The sequence below is a fragment of the Coffea arabica genome, chromosome 2c, assembly GCF_036785885.1.
Source record: "Coffea arabica cultivar ET-39 chromosome 2c, Coffea Arabica ET-39 HiFi, whole genome shotgun sequence".
NCBI classification, from domain to species: Eukaryota; Viridiplantae; Streptophyta; class Magnoliopsida; order Gentianales; family Rubiaceae; genus Coffea; species Coffea arabica.
Window position 1 is genome coordinate 19,604,299 of NC_092312.1, and position 25,860 is coordinate 19,630,158.

At 38.0% G+C, this 25,860-nt stretch overlaps 3 protein-coding genes across 5 annotated transcripts; 2 read left to right on the top strand and 1 right to left on the bottom strand.

The window, feature by feature from the left end:
- The first annotated feature begins 1,853 nt into the window (after nucleotides 1-1,853).
- Nucleotides 1,854-6,286, top strand: LOC113726644 (tobamovirus multiplication protein 1). Of its 2 annotated transcripts, none has more exons than XM_027250471.2 (11): nucleotides 1,854-2,146; nucleotides 2,674-2,764; nucleotides 2,848-2,900; nucleotides 3,310-3,402; nucleotides 3,486-3,557; nucleotides 3,663-3,735; nucleotides 3,846-3,891; nucleotides 3,996-4,059; nucleotides 4,893-4,946; nucleotides 5,040-5,117; nucleotides 5,231-5,442. In XM_027250471.2, exons 1-11 carry the CDS (start codon nucleotides 1,964-1,966, stop codon nucleotides 5,297-5,299), a joined length of 876 nt encoding a protein of 291 aa, XP_027106272.1. In that variant the 5' UTR covers nucleotides 1,854-1,963; the 3' UTR covers nucleotides 5,300-5,442. The 2 variants fall into 2 exon arrangements, with proteins under 2 accessions (XP_027106272.1, XP_027106271.1); XM_027250470.2 differs by having other exon boundaries at nucleotides 1,856-2,146; nucleotides 5,329-6,286.
- Nucleotides 6,287-8,647: 2,361 nt separating this feature from the next.
- Nucleotides 8,648-12,713, top strand: LOC113726645 (ubiquitin carboxyl-terminal hydrolase 3). Of its 2 annotated transcripts, XM_027250472.2 has the most exons (6): nucleotides 8,648-9,105; nucleotides 9,420-9,536; nucleotides 10,705-10,803; nucleotides 11,392-11,565; nucleotides 11,849-12,030; nucleotides 12,108-12,713. In XM_027250472.2, the coding sequence occupies exons 1-6, from the start codon at nucleotides 8,989-8,991 to the stop codon at nucleotides 12,511-12,513; spliced, it is 1,095 nt and encodes a 364-aa protein (XP_027106273.1). In that variant the 5' UTR covers nucleotides 8,648-8,988; the 3' UTR covers nucleotides 12,514-12,713. The 2 variants fall into 2 exon arrangements, with proteins under 2 accessions (XP_027106273.1, XP_027106274.1); XM_027250473.2 differs by lacking the exon at nucleotides 9,420-9,536.
- Nucleotides 12,714-15,322: 2,609 nt separating this feature from the next.
- Nucleotides 15,323-24,615, bottom strand: LOC113726646 (calmodulin-binding transcription activator 2). The gene is made up of 14 exons (XM_027250474.2): nucleotides 24,426-24,615; nucleotides 23,472-23,591; nucleotides 23,029-23,144; nucleotides 22,717-22,805; nucleotides 22,056-22,098; nucleotides 21,013-21,190; nucleotides 20,706-20,828; nucleotides 20,483-20,617; nucleotides 20,326-20,384; nucleotides 18,787-19,356; nucleotides 17,688-18,379; nucleotides 16,735-17,317; nucleotides 15,936-16,259; nucleotides 15,323-15,654 (listed from the first exon to the last, which is right to left on the bottom strand). Exons 1-14 carry the CDS (start codon nucleotides 24,463-24,465, stop codon nucleotides 15,538-15,540), a joined length of 3,189 nt encoding a protein of 1,062 aa, XP_027106275.1. The 5' UTR covers nucleotides 24,466-24,615; the 3' UTR covers nucleotides 15,323-15,537.
- Nucleotides 24,616-25,860: the final 1,245 nt, after the last annotated feature.

Below are 25,860 nucleotides of genomic sequence, written 5' to 3' on the forward strand. Positions count from 1 at the left end.
GGAAAATGACGCAATTTTCCGACAGAAAATGTCTCTCCAAACAAGGCCATGTACCAGAGCCATCTAGGAGACAAGCTGCGAATTTCTGATTTTTTTTTTTTTTTTTTTGGAGACGACAACTCATGTATAATCTAATCTATTCTACGCTAAGGGGGAGGGGCGGACCTAATTTGTTGCGAATTTCTGATTAGGAAGAGATGTTTTTCTATCCTTGAAATGCCTGTGGCAGAGTACCTTTACCATTATTAAATGAAGACCAAAAAGCCAAAACAGACCGAGTACTTCATGTTAGTCTAATGTTGATGTGTTTAAAATGGAAAAAAAAGAAAAAAGAAAAAAGGGTCAAAAGTATCTGGCAGATTATTCTGCGGTGTTTTCATCCAAACCATGGATTAGATTAATATATATTCTAGTTCAATTGGGCAATTAAAAATAAGAGGCAAAGAGGGTCAACTGTACAGCACCTAATAAGCTACATTGCCAAAAATCCAAATGAGTCCAGAAGAAGACCAATAATAAAGGCGATTAGTGAACATCAAGTTGTTTGGTTATGGCTGTTATAATTCGAGGGTGGAATTGTTAAAATACTCACTCAAGTTGTTCGACGATTTGGAATTGATTCAGCAGCCTATTTATTTAATAACAAGAATAATAAAATAAAAGGAAAAGACATTGCAAGCGATGCAAGTTTAGGATTCCGCTAGGGTCGATTGATTTCTTGACTAAATTAGCAAGGCAAGATGCCAGGGGCAACAAGGAGAGAGAGTGATTTTTATTACCATTGTCTAAGTCGCAGAAGAGAAGGGAGGCCTGGGCAGGACAAAGGCAGTGAAATCAAGAAACGGGGCGGGAGGAGGAACTATTTGTGATTTGTCGCATTGCAGCATTCCTCGTGCGCTTGCTTACTGCCGCATTTCTTTTTTGGTCTAGCCAAGCAGATTAACTTTTGCATTTTACGAGACTTTATCCACAGAAATGTAACAATAATCTACCCTGTCCCTGTGGCCTGTGCCGAACCACCCCAGTCTGAGGCTGGAGCAAGGACCTCTCGCCAGCCAGGAAATTATATATGTTTTTAAATTCAAATCAGACCGACTGATCAGATAGGTAGAGTCGGACCGGTCAAGTATCCGATCCAGGTTATTCTAAAAAATCGGATACATAAAAACTCGGTCAAATCAAATAAAAAATCGGGTTTGATCGAAAAAAATCGGAAAAACCATGGTGGTGTCAAAGGTTTTTTTTTTTTTTTTTTTTTTGAAAAGGTCAAAGCCTTTTCAATATTATGTTTTGACTCCTGGGTTGTTAAAAATTATTAATATGCCTCAAATATTTCATACTTTATAAATATTGTCTTAAAAGTTTGGTGTTATTTTTCAATCAAGTCTATAATTTCAATTCTAAACTTGTTAATGTTCATTGAATGATATAAATTGTTACTTGATCATTCTAATTTTTTTGTATTTTCTTATTAAATATATTTGAAACATCAAATATATATGTAAATATACCGTTAAGATATTTTACTTACGATATTTTAATTTTAAATAATTTTTATTTATAACATCATTCGATTCAATCTCGCTCGAACTTATTAACCTCTGTTCGATCGAGTCTAAGCCTGAAAACATATGCAGGAAAGGTAATTGGCCCCTGGGGACTGGGGAGGAGTTTATACAACAGTTTTACGAACACTTTTACCTAAGACCATTGCGAAATCGGCGTAATAAGTGGGGCCATCACGCCAGGTCAACACATGCTTTGCCATCACACCTGGCACACCTTTGTTCCCCACGTGTACACCACGTGTGACCTCCACTTGTCTTTTCCTTGTTTTCTCGGACTGAATATTAATGAATACTACTACTACTCTCTGTCAAGTTCCTTTTTTTCTCATCAGAATCTTTGCGCGAATTACTGCAAATTGATGTGCGTTTTTCTCTTCACTTGATTGATTCCATCAATGCTGAAATTCAACAGCCTTGTGTCTGGAGAGGCAAAGGATTATTACAGTGGACGAGGAGGAGGAGGAGAACTACTTGACCTTTTTGATTGGTGGAATGAAATTCAAGAGTCGGAAAAATGGCAGCGGGGACTATATTACACTCTTTCTGCGTCTTATGCATTGGTTTCCTTGGTTGCACTGGTAAGACTGATAATAACATGCTTTCTAATAATAATTTAAACATAAGTCTATGGTTTCAATTGCATTTCTTGAATATGGCAGGCACTCGGGGGGTCCGAGATAATTTTTTGCTTCCTTTCTTCCTTTGTTGAATGCGTAGCAGTTTATGTTGCCCCTCTGTTTTCCCCCCTTCTGATTTTATGTTTGGTTGGATTTTTCTGTTTTTCGAGATACTTATTTGAGCCTGTGGAAGTCAGATTTTTTTTCACTGTTGTCTAAAGCAGGAAGGGGATGATTCCTGAAAGTTGAAAAGAAACAAATTTTGGACTCAAAACATGTATTTGGTCTGGGAGATGATATTCAACGGCTCCCTCATTTTGTTCTGTGGGTCTAGAATTAGGCTGAATTGTTGTTCGGTTGATCTCCTAGTCAAGTGATGAATGAGTTGCTCTCGAATCTGCATTTTCCATGTTCTGAAGTTTGAAAGTTTCTCTGTTTTTAGATTTAGTTGTTACTCGATTGCCATTTCATTCTTAATTTGTTTCCAGGTGCAACTTATTCGCATTCAGTTAAGAGTACCTGAATATGGTTGGACAACACAAAAGGTTTTTCACCTGATGAATTTTATTGTGACAGGATGTAAGTTTTGCTTTTTCTTTCTATCTGGAATCGCTTCTTGTTAAATTTGTCTGACTCCTTAAACTTTATTGAACTTTTGGCAGTGAGAGCCGTCCTGTTTGGATTTTACAGAAACGTGTTTACCATCAGAACGAAGGTAATTGTTGTCCCCTTAATTTCATTTTGTTTCATTTCTGTTTTGTAGTCCTGTCCACTGAGGCATAAGCTTTTCAAGTATATTGTAAAATTGGTTGATGGTTATGGCCCCTTCAGATGAAAATATGAACATGGTTAGGGGCCCTTCAGATGAAAATATGTACAAGGACCTACATAATCAAGCTTAAGTCTTTACCTGAAAGGAAACAAACCTTTTCTGGCGTAGGATTGTTAATGATTCAAATGTTTCATTCTTATAATGGACATTCGTTGCATCTGGTCTCTGAGTTTCATTCTGTCCTACACTTCTAATGTTTGTTCGTCTACTTTAGCAAGTATGAAGCACAAGTGAAAAACTGTGGCTCTTGAAATCTTTTGAAATTCTTACTCAAAGCAAATGTGATGGACAGGCACTTGAATTGATACTTTTGGAACTTCCAGGTCTGCTGTTTTTCTCAACATATACATTACTTGTTCTGTTCTGGGCTGAAATATACTATCAGGTACTTTTGCAACAGATTCTTTACATGGTTGTGAACCTCCTCAAGCAAGTTACTGGCTGTAATTCTTTATTAATTTGCTTCAGGCAAGAAGTCTTCCCGTTGATAAGCTTCGACCCACATACTATATAATTAATGGTCTGATCTACCTTCTCCAGGTAGCAACATCAAGTTTTGATGTAACCACTGCCTTAATTCATGCTTTTTTTTTTCCTGACTTTGACTGTTCTAATCAATTGTAGAAATGCTTTGGTGCTTTGTAGGTGTGCATCTGGATCTATGCAAGAGTCAGCCAGACGACAACTGCAGTTCAAGTTGCTCGGCTCTTTTTTTCAGGTGAGTATATATTTTCTTTTTTCCAGGTGAGTACATATTTTCTTTTGTTGATTGCTGGATTATTTGTTTGCTGATGCATTTTTTAGGATGTAACATTTGACTTTTTACAGTTCTCTCTTTTTCCGCTGCTTTGGGATTTTTGATATATGGCGGAAGGTAATTGCTTGCTTGACTGTAAAATAATGTCTTCAGCATCATTTAGTTATCTATCGGAGTACCCCAAGATTTTTAGCTTTTCCTGCTTAGCTTTTCCTGTTTAGGTTATTCATCATGCTGAGACGCTTTCCCATACAATCTCGAGGCCGTCAAAAGAAACTGCAGGAGGTTTTAGCTTGCAATTTTGTCTCTTTATAACGGCTATTTACATAATGTTGCTGCATTTATTCCAAATTAAATAAATATTGATAGTTTTATTTGGTTTCTCTTAATATAGAAGCCCGTTTCTTAAGAATCCACTTTAGAGTTTAGAGTCAACTTCCAAGATATCAACTTTTCCCCTGCTTACTTTTATTTTCCATCTTCTTTTTCAATTCACACAACATTCGGCATCCATTTGGTACGCAACAGATCCACCTTAACTGATCCTAATAATTCAGTAATTATTGACACCTATGTATACAGAAATTTCCAACATGAATAGTTTGGAAAACTTGGGGCCGTTCTTTGGACTTAATGATTGCAAAACATACAAGATGAGAAGCAAATTCACAAGTGAAGTAACATGGGGGCTATTGCCATAAACCAGCAGGTCCAAAGCCATGAATCAGGAAGAAATAATGTTTATAGTTGGAAAGGATTTTGGGTTTTGGACCCCAAAAGTGTATTATGTTTTGGTAGTCCGTGTTTGTCATTTGAAAGATTAAACTGGCTGTAAAGATGCATGTAGAATCTTCATATGCTTTGGGAAGATTGTGGCTTGATGATCTGTGGGGATATTGGTGTAAATTGTGAAAGTAGGAGAGAAATAACAGTGACCCTTCTTTATAGCGTCTCTTTTATGGATAAACTTCAAACACGGCAAAATGAATGAGACTATTTTATTTAGAATTGCAAGGTTTGTGGTCTTGTCCTGCATCTTAACTTATTTTAGTGATTGCAGTCTTAAGTTATATGCTATGGTGAAGTGAATGTTGATGGTTGACGATTCTTCTTGGCAGGTTGGATACGTGACATGCATTTGCTGCGCTTGTTTCCTGATAAGATGCGTTATGGTAAGTTGCATAATCTATTACACTATAAAACATAGCCATATCCAAACTTCTATTACCATGATAGTGTATAACATCTTCACTGAAATATTACAGGATGCTCTTTCTGCCTTTGACGAGGATGTTGATGTTGATGTCCTGGACCATCCGGTCCTCAACCTTTTCTATTACATGGTACAATTTGCATCTTTCTGTCATATGATTCGTGTAATATAGCATCTGTAACCTCTCAGTCAAGTATTCAAAAATGCGCTTACACTTGGTTCTGTTAACGAGTTTGTCAATAGCTACTAGAAATGGAGTATCCAAAGCAGCAGCTGGATACGCCCACCAGAGCACTCAATGGCCCCTGCTGATTATATGCTGCCTATGGGTTTTTTTTCAGATGGTGGAAATTGTGCCATCTGCAATAGTGCTTTTTATCCTACGGAAGTTACCTCCAAGACGTGTATCGGATCAGTATCAATCTATCCGCTAAAGCCCTTTGATTTTCTGATAACCTGGAATCTGCAATAAGAGAGAACGTATAGAGTGAATAATTTGAAATGACTGAAAAGCTTTTGATTATCTGCCCTTCAACTCAGCCCATCTGCGGAACTTTTCATCTGTACTTTCCCACATACATTGCAACTCAGCAAAATCTATTGAGGCAGAATCCACCTCGCACTGTTATTCTGCTTGGAGAGTCTAATAGCCAGCGCAGTCATACTCCTTGTTGTTGGATCCCTTTCTTTAATCTTTTCACAAATTGAGTGAAGTTTTTCTGATACTAACGCTTTAAATTAAGATCTTTTGCAACTTTTTTTTTTTTTTAACATTTCTATTCAGCATTGATGGAGGCCATTGGCTGGTTGCTTTGGTCTTTAGATTCTCTGTTTCTCTTTTTTGACCCAGCGACAAAAGAGAGGAGGGGAATGCATGGTTCTTTCCTGGTTCTGGCGACATGCTCTACGGGATGCGTATTTGTGTAGGTGAAGCCCCATCTGCTTTGAAAATATTGTGGGAATCGAAGAAAGATGTAATTTGAAGAGGGCACAAAATTTTCGTTAACGGCAGAAGGATGCAGATGGAAGGAAACTTGGAGGCTGGAGGAAGAGGTATGGCAGATGTGCTAGGATTAATATACGTATGGTTTTATGAATCTCGAACATGATTGGCTCCTGTATGGATAGGAAGAAGCCTCGCTGCAGAAGCGGTAGAAAATAAATAGGAACGACAGAAAGTAGTCGCTATTATGAATAGAATAGGAAAAGACTTCTTGATTAACAAGGAGTCTTGGACACTTGAGAATTTCACTTTGTTCATCCAAAAGCACCTATGCATAAGAAGGTAGATTGAACTTATTTTATTGTACTTTTTGCGTTAACAAACTCACCAGTGACCATCAAAATGGAGGGTGACAAAGTTAAATTTGTTGCCCTAATGTTGGTTTGCATGCCTAGTGTTACCCATGCATGGGGCTGGCCTTGGCCCTGGTCTCCTTGGTGGCAGCCGCCACCACCAACGCCTCCTCGATCCTCGCCACCGCAAACCCCAGCTCCTCTTCCTCCTCCAAGGCATCCACAACCGCCACTCGCACCTCCTCCAAAATCACTACCACCTTCTCGTCCTCCAAGACAACCACCACCGACCCCCAGAGCTCCCCAGGATCCCGCTGACTGCCAGGATGCATTGATATACGTGGATGTTTGCATAAGAGATCTCATAACTTTCTTTTTCGAGAAAGATGGTTCTTCAGTCGGGCAAAATTGTTGCGACGCCATCTCCGAGCTTTCAGATGATTGCTTTTCCGAAGCGTTCGCGGGCTTCAGTGACCCCGAGTTCATTAAGAGAGTTAGGGACTACTGTGCTGGCCAATTTCACGTCTGACTCTCGATTCATTATGCTCCTTGTTTCCTTATTTTCCTGTGACATTAATTTCGCATCTCTGTTGTCATGCATGATTTAGTTAAAACTAATCATGCTCTCTCTTCAATGCTTTATGGTCCAGCAAACATGAATCATCAGTTTTAATTTCTTGCGATTTGTATTTGGCCAATTTTGCGTTCTCAAACATGATGAGTGTTTTGAGTTTCTAAGGAGAACCTTCGGTTCTCAAACATGATGACTCTCTTCTCACACAAAGACAAAACAACACATAATCACACGAAAGCTGAGGTAATACAATAAAGTGGGAACTATATGTTCCAGAGCATTTGGAGACAAAACGCAATTCAATGCGCTGAATCGACCCTTAGTTTTTGTCAAATGTGATTTTCTCAAAATGATTATTTTTATGATTCAGCAAAGTTGGCTTAAACTGGCAATCTTTTTTTTTTTTACGCCTTAAACAGGCAATCAATTTATTATTATTTACACGCCTTAAACAGGCAATTGTAGTACTACTACATGAGCAATTACAGTACAACTACAAAACGGTAGATTAGTATATTTAGCATAAGACTGCATCAAATCTGCAGCATTGCTCTCATATAACAAAGATGCCACAAAATGGCTCTGCATAATACTGGTAATGTTTTGTGACTAATACTACAAAAAAGAAATGTTTTACGAAAAATACATTTTCCAAATGAGGGTAAATGGCATTGATGAAGTTGCACGTTACCGTGTTCCTCCTCCTTTTCCTGCAACCGTTCTTAGCAGTTCATGGCCAAGATTTGGTAAAAAAATATATATATATATATATTGTTCTTACTTTATTTTTTATATCATGTGTGGGATTCACAAAATTTTTATTTTAAAATTATACATTATTGAAAGTGATTTAAGTTGTGTACAGATAGAATTACGTCGTTGCATAAAACAGCCCGAACGTTTTCTTGGTAACCGTTCGGCCCCTTGAATAGGTTCTGTGCTTGAACCTGAAGTCAATCGGTGCAATCCTTCTTTGGGATCTGGAAATGGGCAAGCCCCGCCTCTGAAGGCCAACAATTAGCATCCAGCAGTCAAAACAAGATAAACAATTCTTTCTTTCTTTCTTAGTAAAGGAGAATACGTGCTGTGGATTGCACGTATCAAGGTTCAATTGTTGAAACCCACCACCGCCCCCCCCCCCCCCTCCCCCAAAAAAACAAAACCAAAAAAAAAAAAAAAAGTCAAAGGATTACTTTACCACTTAAGCAGTTCTTGCTCTCGGGCATGTACAATGATTCGTAACATTTTTTGTTTTGAAAGTAGAAACAATTCATGCATCACAATTTTAGGGCTGCAAATGAGTCGAGTCGAATCGAGTTTTGACCTTATCGAATCGAGTCTTGATTTAATTTCATCGAACTCAAACTCGAGCTCAAACTCGATGAGCTGGCAATTTTTAAACTCGAACTCGAATTCGAACTCGAAAAAAATAAAAATAATTATTTTTTTAAAAAATAAATAAAATAATATTTTTTAAAAAAATAAATAAAATAATATTTTTTTATTAAATAATAAAATATTAAGAATATTTATGTAATTTTACTATTAAAATAAAAATAAAAAATATATTTATATATATATATATATATATTCGAACTGACGAGCTAACGAGTTTAATATTTTAAACTCGAACTCGAGCTCGATTTTGACTCGATCAGCTCGAGCTCGAATCGAGCCACTCACGAGCCGCTCGATTCGTTTGGACCTCAAGATTCCTTTGCAACCCAAGATTCACAATACAAGAATAACATGGACTAAACTACCTTTCACAAATAGGGACTCAACTTACTATTTTTCCTGAAAGAACAAAAAACAACTGAAAGGGTCAAGTGCCAAACCTGATGCCTGCGTGCCTGTATGCCCAAGATGCAAAGCTAAAGTCAACAAAATTAACCTTGTAGCGCTCAACAGCCCTACGGAAAATCCTTTGATGCGTCTTTCACTCTTTCCAGTCTTCTCAGACCATTGGGACTCTCTCCTCCTAATCTCACTTGATACTATCAACAACTAGAGTTAAAACCCCCTAAAACCCATCAATTAAATAAAGGGAGACGGAATTTGATTTTGAATTGAAGAGTAAAAAAGAAAAATAATAGAGGAGTTTTGGTATCTTGTAGATGGTCTCCAAGTAATGGGTGCCACGGGTTCCAAGCTCGAGAAGGCCCTCGGAGACCAGTTTCCTGAAGGAGAACGCTATTTTGGCCTTGAAAATTTTGGGAATACTTGCTATTGCAACAGTGTCTTGCAGGTTTTTATTTCTTACATAAAAATTCTGTCTTTTTTCTTTCTCTGGAATTTTGGTTTCTTCGAGTTTTGAGCACTTATTTCGTTCTTGTTGTTGGTCAAAGTTTCTATTTTTGGTTTGAACTTTGATTCATTTGCGATGATGGTCTTGGTTTTTCTTGACTTTCCAGTGGCGTATCAAGATTTTATATTTGGATTGGTTCGTTTTTAATCATTAATGGTGTTTATTTTTCTGCTTTTTTTTTTGTTTTTTGGGGGGGGGGGGGGGGGGGGGGGGGGGGGGGGGGGGGGTTGGGGTGCTGGTGATTGGATATGCAGGCGTTATACTTCTGTGTACCATTTAGGGAACAACTTTTAGAGTATTATGCAAATGGGAAAACTCTAGGGGAAGCAGAAGAAAATCTCTTGACTTGTTTGGCAGAATTGTTCTCGCAGGTATGGTGTATTTGCTGGAAAATTGATTAAATCTACTTTCAAATTGGTGTTTGTTTCCGCTCATACTTGTACGCATTCTTTTCTGCTATGCTTTCCGATATATATGTATATGTATATATATATATATATATTGCGGTCCTCAAACATTGCTGTGATTTGACCTTTTGTTATGTCCTACAATCATAAGTTCAATGGCTGTGATGAGTTATCCTTTGCAATTTGTCTGTGTTGTACAAGAATAGCTAACGGTAACTTCCTTCAGAAAGCTGCTGTCTTTGCATGTACGAGGAGTAAAAGTATGTCCTTTGTGTTGAACACAAAGATGTATAGCTTCATGAACATGAGACTACATGGTTCGATTTTTTTGTGAACGTTTTTGGATCTATTTTCTTGTACAAAACACTTTGTTTGGTTGTGAATATTCGTAGCACTCTCTTGTGAAGATTGGCCCCAGTAAGTCCTAGATAAACTGATTGTTGGTACTTACACCTTCCCCAAGATCACATTTAATTTTTATTGCATCTTTTCTGCTTCTTGATACTTCAACTGGTTGTCGATTACTATGCCCATAATCCCTAATTTAATTGCTCTATTTCATGATTTGGATGATAATTTAGGAGTTTTGTGTGCATACTCTTTCGAGTCCAGAGTATTGACTAGAAAGGTACATGTCATGTCAGTCTTGCTGCTTATGGTGAACATTTAATTTGCCAACTAAATGTTCCTTATCAAAGAGGAAACTTCACAATCAGAAGATATTTTTTTAACTGAATCTGATTTTGGTTAGACACTTGGTGGAATCTTTCTTGTATTACTGTTACTTAATTGAAGGGTTGGTGTGAGTGGAAAAGCTATTCTATAACGTCCTAACTTCAAAAGGCAACCAAGTTTTTGCTTGCCTAGCAAAGTAATAGCCCAGTTAAATTAAGAGAGAACTAGATAAGGAGATGCCACACATTGGACATGCATGCATTGAAGGATGTATTGGAGGTCAAACTGGGAGATCTGTCAGTTCTACAATATATTGCACAACAGTCCATAAGTGATGTTTATTTTAGATAACTCTGTTGTGCTTTATTTAAATACATAGTGATAATATTGATATTTCGAGTAGAAATTGCAACTTTAGGTTTTAGGCTCTAATGAATATCTGAACTTTTACCCCCAGATAAGTTCACAAAAGAAGAAAACAGGTGTCATTGCACCAAAGCGTTTTGTTCAGAGAGTGAGAAAACAAAATGAACTTTTCCGTGGCTACATGCATCAGGTATATCTTATGATCTAATTTTTTTGTGTTTACATTACATTGTTATGCAAGTATTCAAAAAGAAAAAAAGAAAAAAAAAAGATATGCAAGTATTCAACCAGTCTTCACTTTTTTTTTGTTTTGGTTGGGGGGGGGGGGGTGGTAAGGGTTTAAAATTAACAAGTGAAATCGTAGTTGTTGTCTATCTATGCACAAATGTGTTTTTCCTGAATTTCTTAAAAGGTTATTGAAACATTGGCAAAATGCTATGCTCATCGAGCCACAGCTCATATCAATATGCCTGATCTTTCTTGATTTTAAGAACCTTTGGTAGCAATACATTCTGTACAAGCTAATTAGATTGAGTCTATGGTAAGCCATACATGTTTCAGAAGCTAATAATATGAACTTTGATAAGGTTGAGATAATCTGACATTGGGATAGGAAGCTGAAGTATGCTGAACTGTATTGAGCTAGTCATTCTGCACTCAATTATTTCTATTTTCATGTATACAATTGTGTCTCCTTCCTTTGTGTGGCTTTGTTTCTTATGATATATGGAGAATGTTATATATTAGATATCCTTCGACGTATCATGTACTTTTGTAGGATGCCCATGAATTTTTGAACTTCTTGCTCAATGAACTTGTTGATATACTGGAGAAAGAGTCGCAAGTAGCAAAATGTCCACCATCTCAGGAAAGGATTGCTAATGGGCAGAATAATGCTCGGTCAAATGGTGTCAAGGAGCCACTGGTTACCTGGGTACACAAGAATTTTCAGGTAATGCTCTTTTAAGTTCCTCTGATGCTTCCCCTAATTTCAATACCATCGTTGATAGGAAGAGCATGTGTGATCCCTGAGGACATTTGTGCATGATTTCCATTTGTTCTATTTGTCCGCTGATACTAGATGGAAAAAATATGAGGTTTAATTTTAAGTCAGTGGGGTGTGTGTTTATCTAAAAATTCAGCGTTTAGTCCATCAAAGGGGAGATATCTTTGTACTTTTCCTTTTTCCTCTGCACTGATGGCTCGCACATTGTTTGTTATTTGTTCTTGTTCAGGGAATACTTACCAATGAGACAAGGTGTCTAAGGTGTGAGACGGTTACAGCAAGGGATGAGACATTCTTTGACTTGAGCCTTGATATTGAACAGAATAGTTCTATCACTAGCTGTCTCAAAAACTTCAGTTCCACAGAAACCTTGAATGCGGAGGATAAGTTTTTCTGTGACAAGTGCAGTAGGTAGGTCTCTCTGCTTGCTTTCTTTCATTAAGAGAATCCATGCAATACGCAATAATGTGTTCCATTCTGCAATTTAGCCTGCAAGAGGCTCAAAAGAGGATGAAGATTAAAAAGCCACCTCAAATTCTAGTCATCCATCTGAAGCGTTTCAAATACATGGAACAACTTGGTCGATACAAGAAGTTGTCCTATCGCGTAGTGTTCCCTCTAGAGCTGAAACTGAGCAACACTGTGGAAAACGCTGATTCTGAATACTCTTTGTTTGCTGTTGTCGTTCATGTGGGGAGTGGGCCCAACCATGGGCATTATGTTAGTCTTGTAAAAAGCCACAACCACTGGTTGTTTTTTGATGATGAAAATGTGGAGATGATTGATGAGTCGGCTGTTCAGACTTTCTTTGGATCTGCTCAGGAGTACTCAAGCAATACGGATCATGGATACATCCTCTTCTATGAGTGCCTTTCTTCAGATGAGAAGAGCTGATGAAAGGGCATCTAATCAAGTGACTATATACTTTTGCCGTTTTATAGCAAAGTGTTTTCTGTCCTCTACTCATTTGATCTCCTTTTGTTACCCATCACGCTCAATCGGCTCAGAGACTAGATGCTTGTAGAGTGGATGTTCGATGTATACCGGACAACTATTTGTCGCAATAAAAACAAGTGCAAATCTTGATACAGGAATACTGTCTGTCTTGAGATGTTTGCTGGTGATTAGGTGACTGAAACTTTCACATATCCCACACCTTAAAAACTGATGAGAGTTTCTCATTTGTGTCAAATTCTTGCGGGATTTCATTTAGCCACAGACTTAATCATGCATTTCCTTTTATGGGTATAGTCTTGCACATGGTAGTATTTCATAAAATGAGAGTCTCTAGGCTAGAATTTTGCTAATAAGTCTGGTTTTTTCTCCTATTCTTCAACACCTTTTTTCTTTTCTCCTTTTGTGACAGCATGTTTGCTAATGGTGATTGCAGGGACACTGTTGGAAACCCACCCAACTCCATTACACACATGTTATTTGCTGATCTAGCTTCTGTACATTTTGTTACAAATGCATAAATGGGGCCTATGCCCCTTAAATTGTGAACAGCACCCCACTTAAAGGAAAATGGAAAAAGAAAAAAAAAAAAAAAAAGATGGATTCTCGGTTGCATCTTCCCATCTGTATAAAGGCATGTACCGCCAGGAAGAATTTGGCTCCGGTATTTGTTTAGTCATTTTCAAAGTATGCATCTTGCAGAGGGCTGAGGAAACCTATATACATATATGTATGGTCCATCATTGAATGAAAACGTAGTCGGAAAGCACTAAAAGTTGTGACAGGTAAGCGTTAATGTAAACAAGAGGGACTTTCATTTTCCAAATTAGAGTTCTCCTTTTTACATGGTTTGATCCTAGAGCCACCGGGAAAAGAATTGAAATGACGCATCTTGCACCTTTAAGCACATGCTTTCCAGGTTAAAATTCCAACTCCAATTTGAAAAGTTACGCATGAAGTATAAAGTGACGTAAAACATTAAGTAATGTACATGATTCGTCTAATATTTTCATTGTTATTGTGCCTCGCTGTTGTTCCTCTGCCTTGTGTTCTAAAGTAGTAAAAGCAAGGGAAACTATTCCAAATAAGAACATTTGATCAGCAGCACTCTCCAAACAAAACTTTTTTATTACATGCACAACAACAACAAAGATGTGCCTTTGCGAGATTTGGAAACATCAGAAACCAGAGCTTGCTAAATGAAGCCGCTTTGATTTCACTCAGTCTCCAAATATGCATAGGATTTGGTACGTAGCTCCTCTCTATGTATAAAGGTACTCTTTCCCCAGTTTTCTTCACGTAGTACTTCTTCTTTCCATCACAGCAGCAGCAGCGGCAGAAGAAGACCAATCCATCGAACCAAAGTCTCTCAAGTGTTTTACAATGTCGGTGTTTCATCCATCCGTGGAACTGCAAGTTATCTGCGCCGACTACTTTGGCGACGAACTTGTGTTGCCTCTGCCCAAGCTTTAATAACAAGATGGATAGCTACAAAAGCAGCGGGAAGAATACTGCAGCAAGGGTATCTGGAAAACCTGCTGCCACCGAGGTCCAGAATAAGGGTACTGACCATCATCAGTCCATGGTTCGAAGTCTTGGGCGAGACCGAGACGACTCGGCCGAGTCGTCACCGTCTCGGCCCCTACCGATACGATATCGTGACGAAACGATACCGAAATACTTGACTCGCCGAGAAATCGGCCGAGTCGTCACCGCGACGGATTGACTCGGCCGAGTCACACTGAGTCACTCCGAGTTATCCCGAGTCAAGACGAGAAATCAGCGAGTCACACCGCGACGGATTGACATGGCTGTTTCTTTTGCTATTTTTTAATTATTTTTATTTAGCATACTTTTTTATATTATTAATAATTTTTAGAATATTAAATACTTTAAAATTTGCGTCTCACCGAGACCGCGACCGATATGTCGAGACCGATGTGGAACGTTCCGGGCTGCGACCGCGACCGCAACCGTGACTTTGAACCATGATCATCACCACCCCCCCCTGTAGCCACAAGAAATCATTCCTGGGATTCTCTCCGGCTTTTGATGGCTTGCATTGTTTCGAGACGCTGAATTGGAATTGATGAGGTTCACCATCCTCAAAAGAAACCACAAACGTATCCTTCTCCCTTCCATGTCAAAAGGAGGTAGTAGTCACACTGTAGTGGCTTTTCGTAATATCCTAGTAGCTTGTTTCCGGATTTCTTCTCGAGGGGATCACGTTTGTATATACCGATGCTTCCATCCATGTTTGTGACTTCAAGTCCTCTATTTTTGTTATCTCTAACATCCTAATCCCACCCACCTCTTCTTACATAAAACCAAGGGAAAGATGAAAGAAACTTGATATGAATTTTTTTTTTTTTCTTCGAAAGCGTCTTTTGCTTTAAAACCACCTACTAGCTAAAAATCTTAAAGAGGCATAGAAATCCTATGCCTGTAATCAGTCAGTTAATGACCACACCACCGGGCATTAGGACTCTCGAAATAACCAGATCCACAATTCATGATTTTAAGTACAATCTATCGTTTTCCCTAATTTAATTTTTTACCATGCGTACCTTTAGCGTTCATACCACCTGCGAATTGTGTTAGAATCAATCACACCCCAAAATCCTCGAAACTCCATAATACAACACAGTATTAAACTAACCAACCAACAAACTAATTCCAAAATCTCATTATTATCCTTCATAGAGATTTCTTCGTTTTCATAACTCTAACAATGCACTTGAGACTAGAATTGCAGAATGATTTTTAACTTATCCTCAAACCATGAAAAATTACAGTCGATGGTCTACATGAAAGCTATAAAAGAAAAAAAAAAGAGAGCGAAAAGTAGCAGTTTTATACACTACATATTTACATACATTGAACCATTGCACTAGCGTTCCATCAATGAACCGAGCGCAGTAAATAAATACAGCGTCAATAATAGGCACAATTTGTGTTCGAGGCTCATTCAAATGCCATGGACATGAAAGTATCGTGATCCGACAATTTTTCAACATCAAATAGTTCCTCATCAGCGTAGCTCACATCTTCAGAACCACTAAGTGTCGGGTTGGAAGTATCCTGTTGAAGATAATCATCATTATCAGCGATTTCAGAGCTAAAGGGAGCTCAGTGTGTTTGTGCATTATTAAAGGGTATTTCTGGGACTTTATTTTTTTTTTTTGGCTTCAAGCATCCTTTTGCCACAATAAAGTGGACAAGTGCTCCACTTCAAAACAAGTATAAAAGATAACTCCAATTGCAGTTTTAAACGATAGCTTCCTTTGGTAAATTGATCTATTTAGCTCATGATGAAGTTCGAGCGAATACAAGGATATAACATATTTATGTTGATTAAGTACCTCAGTTTCGCGGAATCCTTCAGCAACAGTTAGCAGCCTTCTGTATTGAGCTCTTGCCTCAGGGTATTGAGCCATGGACTTGACCCTAGAAAGTGCTTTTTGTAACCTCTCTTCAGTCTGTTTTCTTCCTTCCTGTAGAAAATCATAATCATCATCCTTTCTGGGCATGTTTTCAGCGCTTGGACATTTGGCAACTGCATCTGGGCGAAAACCCCTTAAACCACTCCCTTTCCGCCTCCACCGCAATATCACCTTCTCTAGGATTCCCACCGACCAAATTATTGTTTTATACTTCTTCCTCACCTGATGCCCCCGTACATGAGCCTTTACACCAGAACAACAGAAACAGGAAATGAGTTCTGAATCCACATGGTTTGTGCATGGTAAAATGAACTGGTCATATCTAAATGTTTTAAGAAAGATATATAATGTACATACAGGTCCCAACCCACAGAACCGAGGAGGATATACTAAAGATAATTAGAAGCACGAAACCACCACACACACACACCCCAAAAAAAAGTTCAAATTGTTCAACCAGCGAGTTTCCCAGAACATTAGGCCAAGTTTTATAGCAAATCATGATCCTAAATTGTGTGGAAAATGAAATGCAAAGTTTACTGCCATGGAAAGCACAAACTTAGTGAACCAATGAAAGATTTGCTATCAAAATTTACACTACCAAAGTTCATTTGGGGTGCATGACCAAATATTCTTGCTATTTTTCAAGAGAATGAACTATGCTCTTCCAAACAAAAGTTAAAACAACATGTTAAGAAATGAAAAAGGAAATACCCACCTGGATTTTAACAATTCTTTGCCTAATAATTAGAAATTCTTTTCGCTTCTTCCAACCACGAAACTTTTTCTGAATGCTTATTGCAGCACCATGAGCAGTCCAATCATTCTTACCCAGCCTGCTTGTTTTGGCTGCTATAAGAGAGAGAGTATGCTCGTCCATAGATGATGACTCATTAATGTGCTGAATATCAAGCTGCTTCCTCTGAAAGGATTGAATCCTAAAAATTTGATGAATCCGAGCAGCTGCTTGAGTTGCATTCGATACAGCAGCCATAGAATCCTTCAATGACAGTGAATCTGGCACATCCTGTTCAGTAATTGGAGATGCAACACGTTCTGAAACAGTTTTTATAGCTTTTGCTTCAGAGTATTGCAAGGTATCATCATCCTTTGAATCTTTCACAGCCAATCTTGAAAGGTGTGTTGTCAAGGAGCACTCAGCAAGAAAACCAGCTATCCCCTTGTGTCCATTTGCGGAAGCAAGGTCTGCAGGAGTTCTGCCCAAAGGATGTTCAGCAGATGGATCTGTTAACGCTCCAGGAGCCGCACCAAGAGAAACCAGAACAGCAACCGTGTCCTCCCTGTCAAACAAGCGAGGGAAAATATAAAAAGCATTCCTCCAAAACCATGTAAAGCTAAACACTAGCTCACATCAAACTTCAAAAAATTATTTCTTCAGTTGCTTCTCACTTTTGGGAAGCAAAATATGAAATGAATCTAAATTTTACAGAAAATTAGTGTTTAAACTTCATGACAAAAAACCCATTGACACTGTCAGATTTGACTTTTGCACAAGTGACAAGGCACCATCACTTCTCATAACAGAAAAAAAATTAAAGGAAAAACAAGTAATATAGATTACATGCATTTGAATTATACACAAAAACAGAAAGACAACACCCACGGGGTGTCTCTTGTTTAGCAGAATAAAAACTCCAAAAGCCTTTTTACCTGCCACATAGAGCAGCCCAGTGAAGTGCAGTCCATCCATTTACATCACGAAAATCTATACTAATTCCTGAAATAATGACTGGCTTTATGGCCCAGTTAAAACCAAGAGCAGCTGCTAAATGCAGAACTCCTTGACCCTCATCGTCAAGAAGACTTGGGCCTTTTCCACCTTCGGTCACTTTCTGGATCAGCCATGTGTAAAACTTCTCCTTCAACAGCTTTTCACCATGTTGCTCCTCTATTCCCTTGGGTGGGGAGACATCCCTCGGTGACAGAGTTGCCATCTGATTGTATTCTGCCTCCATCAATAAAAATATCTTATTGACAACAACGTTTTTGTCAGTAATAGTTTCAGAGACACTCTGGGTGCTACCTATCGGTCCTGTCAAGAATAATTTCTCGAGCCGTCTTTGGAGATGCATCTCAATTGCATCACTTCCAGGAATATCTGCAAAATCAATTTCCTGCGAGGGTCCAGCTCGATATTCAAATTCTCGTACTTCACTACAAGCCAACCGATTTGAACAAGTCACGTAAAATGGGACAAGCCCAGCCTTGTGTGGTGGCGCATGGCAACAAAGAACTCCTTCTGATAAGACTTCTGCTGGGACCTCCAGTTCTCCAAACATACATGACCACTTATATCTTGTAAACTCTTGTCCACTCTTGAGAAATCTTCCAGTAATTAGCACCTGCTTTGTTCAGAATTTCAGACATATTAATCTTATGACAATCTAAAAGAACAAACATGTTAAGTCCTAAGCTGATGCTTAGCTCAACAAAGTGGAAACCGTAAAATACCTAGATATTAAAACCATTAGCTTGTAATCTTTGACTACAAAAATATCAAATTTAGCAATCAATATCTGTTAAGACAACTCATCAAACCTATTGATCCCCTTAGCAAAGGGTTCAGGTTGAGAGGGGTGGGCAAAGATGCCAATACATACGTCATCATTGTCAAGGCACATGATAATAACCATGGTAACCAAAAACTACAATTTTTCAAACAGTAAGGCAAAAGCAACATCCATTTCTGCTTGTTATCAATCCAGTTATTTCGTAAAAGTAACCAAGATGATCGATGATTGCTATATACCTTGGTCTCCAACCTTGAGTAAGCCCAATTTGGTGAAAAATCAGTGATGCTAAATAGTTGATCTTGGGAGAGTGAGAAATTTAATGTGTCTGCATCCAGTTGCAGCTGGGTGGGAGTACAGGAATCACCAACCACATCCTCAGTCTGTATCACACTCCATGAGTATCCATTGGTTGATTGCAAAGGCAATTCCTCAACTTCACCTAATTCTTTAGCCATCCATCGGGAGAAGCTGTCCACTTTCTTCAAGCTTTCTTCTGCTTGGATTCCACTCAGATGTGGCTGCTTCAGAACCAAAGAGCAGTTTCCAGACCCTGCAGAAGGCATACCATTCTCAGCCTTGTAACTCATCATATATCCGGCTTCTACATTTTGTCGCAGTTTTTGCACGTCCCTTTCCACAGCTTCGTCTTCTTGCCCATCAGGCCTCATGTAAAATGGATCTGCAGCAGATTGAAGAAGTGCAGAAAGAGATTTCTGCTCCCATAAACTTCCTTTGCCATAATAAGCAGAATCCGGAATCAGATTCTGACCAAAAGGCACTCCTTGCATGGGCGATAAACAATCTCCCTACAAGCAAAATGCCAAAAGCCTAAGCTTGTAAATATGAATGATTAGATGAGAAATAATAGTCAAAGATGCAAATTGTTCAAGACACAACATAACAAACTCGTAAAAGTTTCAAAAGAAGGGAACACAAGCTATCAGAAAAAATGACTTGGCACATAATGAGGAAAAAGGGAAAATACAACTTTGATGCCGTTAATTAGGTCAAATGCATTCGTATCAGGCATTTTCAGAAGGCTTTAAGAATCTTTTAAGTTTGTTTTAACACTAATATACAGTCCAAGCAGTTATAGAAACTAGGGGTAACATGGATATCAAATTTAACGGAAGCATATTAACTGTCAAATTTTGTAGAATTTTGGCTAGCTCAAAAGAGTACAGGTGTCAACTAATTTTTACAGAGACTTAATTTTAGCTACATGAGCTGACAATATCTGGAAGGATTAAAATGCATAAACAAGCACTTAAATTTAAAACTGAAAAATCTGTAACCCAATGAGATTCTAGTGAAAGCATCCAGCATCATACCAAGGGAATAACTGTTTCATGCTAAACAATTATCCTCCCATATGCCACTCTACAACTAGCAGCAAATTAGGACGATCCTGAACAAAAAAGTTCTGAGACACTAACCAACAAAACCAAGAGCAGCACAAATAATGCAGCAAATATGTGATCAGTCCTACCATTCAAAGAGAAATTTTAATCATGTCACATCAAATAAAAGTGAACCTCTGTGATTGTTCAAAGGAAAGTAAATGTTAAAATTGCTGACCAAATATAGGTTTGAAAACTTTAAAATTGCTGACAAAGGTTTTGCATATTAACACCCGTGATCAGCTCTAATACCACTCTTTGTTCACGTTAAACAGCATATGAACTTTGGGATTTGTAAACTAATTATTAAGTTTTTAAGGCAAATTATTATTAGCTTGAAAGAACACAAGTTTCAAGTCTTGAAAAGTTTGCTACCTGCCAATTTGCTTGGTGTGCTGGGGGATTCCAGGACTTCTGTCCACCACCAACCATACCTGCCAACGTTTAGCCCAACATATTGATTCCCTTCACTAAAGGAATTTCTAAGGATCAATATTGACAAATAAAGTTGATAACTTGACATCTCAGATACCTGTTGTACATTGTCCCAAGACCTCTTCCCAAGATGCTGAATCTAGTGTTCTTTCAACACCAGGTACAAAATTACTTTCAGGGTGATCAACAGTGCGTCCATCATGAACTGAAGCCGAAGAAGTAGGCTGACTACCTATATGTTGAAAAGTTTTTTAAAATCAACCGATATTCACTAAGCAATCCATCAGAAGAAAAGGAAATTAGTCAGTCACAAAAGATACCCAAAGACTGAAGCACATTATAAGAGCTTGAGAAGCCAGCATCTAAATTCTCCAACCCCCTGAAGTCCTCTTGCGTTGTTTCAAGATATGGATGAAATGTGGAACTTGCTGGGTGATTAATTTCTGCATTTAGTCACATTTAAGTTGTCACAGAGCAAGAAGACAGAAAAAGAGATCAGCAGAGACCTCAAAGCCAAATTCAAACTCCAATTGTGTGATAAGCTATAAAATCCAATCTACAAGCCCCATTTAAAAAAGTTACTCAATTGATTCGAGAATCATAAATCTCAGGAAAGGGCCAATTTACCAGATTCAGCATCTTCACATGCAGATGTTAGAGTGCTTGTAGGACTCGTCATATCAGTATATGGTGAAGCCAATCTGTCAGAATTTGCAGGAGAACCAAAGGACAATGAACTGTCATCTTGAGAATTAGATGACACTGTTCCAGCATCCTTGAGGCATTGAATGTTCGCTTTATTACCCTGAAGTTGAGAGGACAAAGCAAAAATTGCAAATAGAACAATTTGTCACTACTACTATCTTTGAGGCGATAGGTATCATACATTTAGTGGATGACGAATTCAGCATGATAAGAATCAGCAGGGAAGACCCCAAATTTCTATCATCAGTAGACAATATCTTCAGAGCTCTAACAGACAAAAACTACTAAGAAACTTTTGGATGCTAATGGGATGATTATCTTAGGCTTCCGAAAGGCTAGAGGCCCAGCTATCATAGTATTTGAAAGTCATGACTCTTTCCAGGAACAGACCCAATCCACTAAATGAGGAATCAAACTTAGCCAAATTGAATAGACATGCCAAGGAAGCTTATTCACACTCTGAGATCATGCTATGGTTAACATGATGTAGGAGTGTCTTCAGATACTTTCAAAATACCTAGAAAGAAAAAATCCAGAACTAGTAATGTAGTGGGCGGGTGAGCATGCAGCTTCTTCCTTGATGAAGCAACAAGCAAGCTGCTGTTCCAAGTTTGAAGCTTACTAGTGGCCACAAAAAGGTTAATTCATTTTAACATAATTCAACAGATTTTGTACACTCAGAACCCACATCTTATACTAATACAACTCAATGCGCTACCATTATTCCATATGCAAGGAAAGAACCATGACATGGCATCCAGTGTCTCATCCAATCTTACCTTGTTTGTAATCTCAGATGGATTTGGGCGAATACCAAAATGAAAGAAAGACAAAATTAAGCTCATTGCATAGCATCTAGAATTAGTCTACAGTGCACAACTTGGTAAATGAATAGCATCAATCAAGAATATCAAGAAACTTTTTGACTGAGAATAAAAAATCCATTTTTAGAGATGCAGTCTTACCTTAACCTCCAAGTAGTGAACAAAAACTATATGCATGAGATCCCTGCACCATTGGAAGAATCAATAAGAAACATCTGGGAGCAAATCATCTCCAAGGTTAACAGGCATTAATTTTTAAAGGGGTTAAAGGATTCTTATATGTAGACCACGACAGATACCACCAAACAAAAGGAACAATAAAGAAGGCACATCTACAAACTAAAATACGAGAATCCAACATATTGTATGAATGCCTATGTCATAAGAACTGAAATAATCCTTCAGTACCATTTTAGAAGTGTTGTACAAAAGGCAGGAATATGCATGTCAGAATATGAGAACTAAAATACAGAGAATCCAACATCTTGCATTAATGCATATGTCATAAGAACTAAAATAATCCTTCAATATCATTTTAGAAGTGTTGTATGAAAGGCAGGAATATGCATTTCAAAATCAATCACATTATTAACTTGGACAAACAACTGCCAATCTAGTATTTTTTTTTTTTTTAAAAAAAAAAAAAAAAAAAACTGCCAATCTAGTAAACAGAGAGTGAAAACACTGGTACATAGTAAAGAGATTCTAAAAAAACAACATAAACATAGAGCACCAAACTATATGTTTTTGGATCAAAACACACCATACTAATAGACAAAATATTCGCTGGGCTTATACTTACTGTTCAAGCATCCAGTAACTGCGTCTTTGGAAATTCTCATTTTCTTCTCCATGGGCATAATAGCAGTGTAGCATATCAACACTCCCAACCTGATAAAAAAAATTAAAAGAGGAATAAGAGATCTCTTGATGACTAGAAAACACCCCGATTACTGAACTTTGTCAAAGATCTAGATTTCTCGAGTAAGAACTCATCAACAATTATGTCACTATAATTTCCAAAGGATGTCCCTAAAGTTAATAATAGCTTCAAAAAGAAAATCTCTACAAAATGATAATCATAGGTAGAAGCCTTTATTTTCCCCATACTCACCTTCAGCTTTTCATGTGCCTCCTTCACAGTCTTACCATCCTTCTTCTTCCTCCAGTTATGCCCATCTTTCCGGAAGTATCTCAGCACCTTCCGATCAAACAGAAAGACAGATCCACCTGAAGTGATTTGATTGAAGTTCAAGAATAAATAAGGAGGTTTCAGACCAAAACCAACTCGTATTATTACAGGAAGAGCTCATAATTACGTAAACAAGTCCAGTGCACACAAAGAATTCGAAAAATCAAAACTAGCTATGTAATCTGACAAGGTAGAAATGTTTTTCTCATCCAAATGCCTATAACTTTTATCTGATAGACCAAATAAGAAGGTATCTCCCTTCCTACTTTGACTGAAAAATGGTCATGCATAAGCATGAATTAAACAAGGAAAAAAAAAAGATTAAACAAAACCAACTGATAGTTGATCATAAGGTAGAAGCATACTAGCTGGCTTGACTGGAGGCTCAGGAGTAATATAAAACTTCTGATAGTTGCGCAGAATTTCACAAATTTCAGCAGGTCTCAGCCATCGGTGCTGTGCTTCTGATAAAATTTGCTTAATATCTGCGAATACCAATAGTCATTCATCAGACAATAAGAACAATGTTTAGAAAATCCATCCAAGATAATCACATCCACCACAAGATTATGTTGGAGAATGGAAGTATAAGTACAGCAATGAGGTAAAAACAAGTTTGCAGACCAACTGCAAAAGTCAGACATTCTAAAAAGAACTCTCTTCAGTCTGCACCACTTTTTGAGAGCATAAATAAGTTCAAGGGAAACCAGTGCAAAATTTCAAGAGAATTTTTGAATAATGGGCAGTAGTCCAAGGCATGTGTAACAATCTCAAAAACTTTCCAACGGGGCACAGTAGAATCTATCATTGGATGGATTAAAGTAAACATAAGACTCCCCTACGTAATTACTTCTTATGAACCTTTATATCTACATTTACCCCAAAACTGAGACTCCCATACCTGAGTTGGATAACAATACAACTAAAAAACTGCTGTAGACAAATCCCAACCATGCCAAACAAAACTCTAGCTCAAACATCACCTTGGCAGTAAAACATTTCTGAGCTCACTAGACAATCAGAGCAAAATTCAAACACTTTAAACAAACCTTCAAAAAATGCCATACTAGAGTGAACAAAGTTTGGAAACATCCAAGCTAAAACCTGAATCCAAAAGGTTCGCTTAACAATTCCCAATTAGCTTACAACAATTCACCCCAATTCACTAGTTTGACCACCAATTTGACTTTCCCCAATTTAAATTTCAATTTCCCCTTCCTTCCGTAAAGGATAAATCCACACACAAGAAGTTAGTAAATCAAACAAAAATTAGCAGTAACTAATCTGGCGGCTCAGCTAAGACGAGCTGGAAATCGTACCTAATCGAAACCCTAGGTTTTGCGATCCGCTCCCGGCCATGAATTGAGAAAAGAACTTAATCAGCGACGGATGAACCCTAACCGAGTCAGCTTACATAATAGTAAATTCATAAAAACTAGGACTAAAAAATAAACAGCCAGGGGAATGATGATTTGATGACCGATGAGTGATGAGAGAGAGAGAGAATGAAAAGGAATGTGATGTGATTTGATTTTGAATTAGTTTTTACTTTACTGTAGTCCACTAAGGAGTAGTACGGATACTGTATACTTCTGGAAGGAAGAAAAATGAAGGAAACGAAGGAAATGGGAAGGTTAAAGTCCTTTTTTATAAAGTCTTGTATCCGAGGAACTAAGGTTGGTGGCCACCAATTAGCTTGGTGGGGTGGGAGGCCCGCCAAAAATGCCACATTTAAATGATTTATTTCAAAAAAATTCATGTGAGTGTATTGTGTATTCATTTGATTTGGCGGTGATTTAGTTCCTTTTGGATGATTTTTGAGTCTTTTTAGGTCCGCTTCTTCTCACTTAATGTAAAATAAATTAGATTATATAACTGTTGTCGTTTCAAAAAAAATAAAAAATAAAGTCTTGACTCTTGAGAGGGACTGTCCCAAGTGTGGTCAATGCAGAGTGGTGGGGGCAGGTGGTGACGAATGACGTGTTGACACTCGGAGCCTGAAAATGGTAGCTTTGATGATTTGCCCTCAGGCGACGCAACTCCTGGATGTAACTGCGCCGGTTGTGATCCTCAACTTTCTAGCTTTTGGATGCGGGGCTAATACATACCAATGCAAACTCCTCCGTAGAAAGTAGAAGAAGACGTAGAAAATTGGGTTTGGCCTTATTTTAAATTCAATATATTTGAATCGAATTTAAATTTAATTTTTTAAATTCAGATCCTATTCAAATTTAAATTATCGTGTAAGAGAGATGTGAGTTTAGATAAGATCTGATATTTCAAAATCCTACTCAAATTCAAATCTAAATCGAACCATTTCCACGCCCCGTGCGAATGTATATATTGGATAAAATATAGTAAGAAATCCATTTACGCTCAAATTATATTTGAATTTACGCAAAAAGATTACAACTAATTTGAACCATGCAAGGCCCCACTTGCGACACCCTCCTGTGTCGCATCCATTATGGTCCTTCTGGTTCATTTCCGCGGTTCCGACTGTACCAGTATCGAATCTCTCTGTTCATTTCCGCGGTTTCAACTTCTTTTTGCACTTTCTATTTTTCTTAACCGCTTTCGGGCCATCCGCTATGAACCATCGTTGTTCACATTTTCTCAACTCTCGTGCAGTTTCGAACTGAGGATCTCAAAATCATAAACAATGGACGCGCAGAAGTCAACGATGAGCTGCTCAATTTGGTTGCCATAATGTCTTATTCATTTTGCATCTACCATTCAACAACGGAATGGGGA

Bases quoted from the DNA above. Each gene is read 5' to 3' on its own strand.
- LOC113726644 (XM_027250470.2), top strand. From the start codon at position 1,964: ATGCTGAAATTCAACAGCCTTGTGTCTGGAGAGGCAAAGGATTATTAC. The intron at 2,147-2,673 runs GTAAGACTGATA...ATTTGTTTCCAG, and splicing joins TGGTTTCCTTGGTTGCACTG to GTGCAACTTATTCGCATTCA. The intron at 3,403-3,485 runs GTACTTTTGCAA...AATTTGCTTCAG, and splicing joins GGGCTGAAATATACTATCAG to GCAAGAAGTCTTCCCGTTGA.
- LOC113726645 (XM_027250472.2), top strand. From the start codon at position 8,989: ATGGGTGCCACGGGTTCCAAGCTCGAGAAGGCCCTCGGAGACCAGTTT. The intron at 10,804-11,391 runs GTATATCTTATG...GTACTTTTGTAG, and splicing joins TCCGTGGCTACATGCATCAG to GATGCCCATGAATTTTTGAA. The intron at 11,566-11,848 runs GTAATGCTCTTT...GTTCTTGTTCAG, and splicing joins GGGTACACAAGAATTTTCAG to GGAATACTTACCAATGAGAC.
- LOC113726646 (XM_027250474.2), bottom strand. From the start codon at position 24,465: ATGGCCGGGAGCGGATCGCAAAACCTAGGGTTTCGATTAG. The intron at 23,145-23,471 runs GTATGCTTCTAC...AAATCACTTCAG, and splicing joins GCCTCCAGTCAAGCCAGCTA to GTGGATCTGTCTTTCTGTTT. The intron at 16,260-16,734 runs GTGGGTATTTCC...TCTGGTGTAAAG, and splicing joins AAAGAATTGTTAAAATCCAG to GCTCATGTACGGGGGCATCA.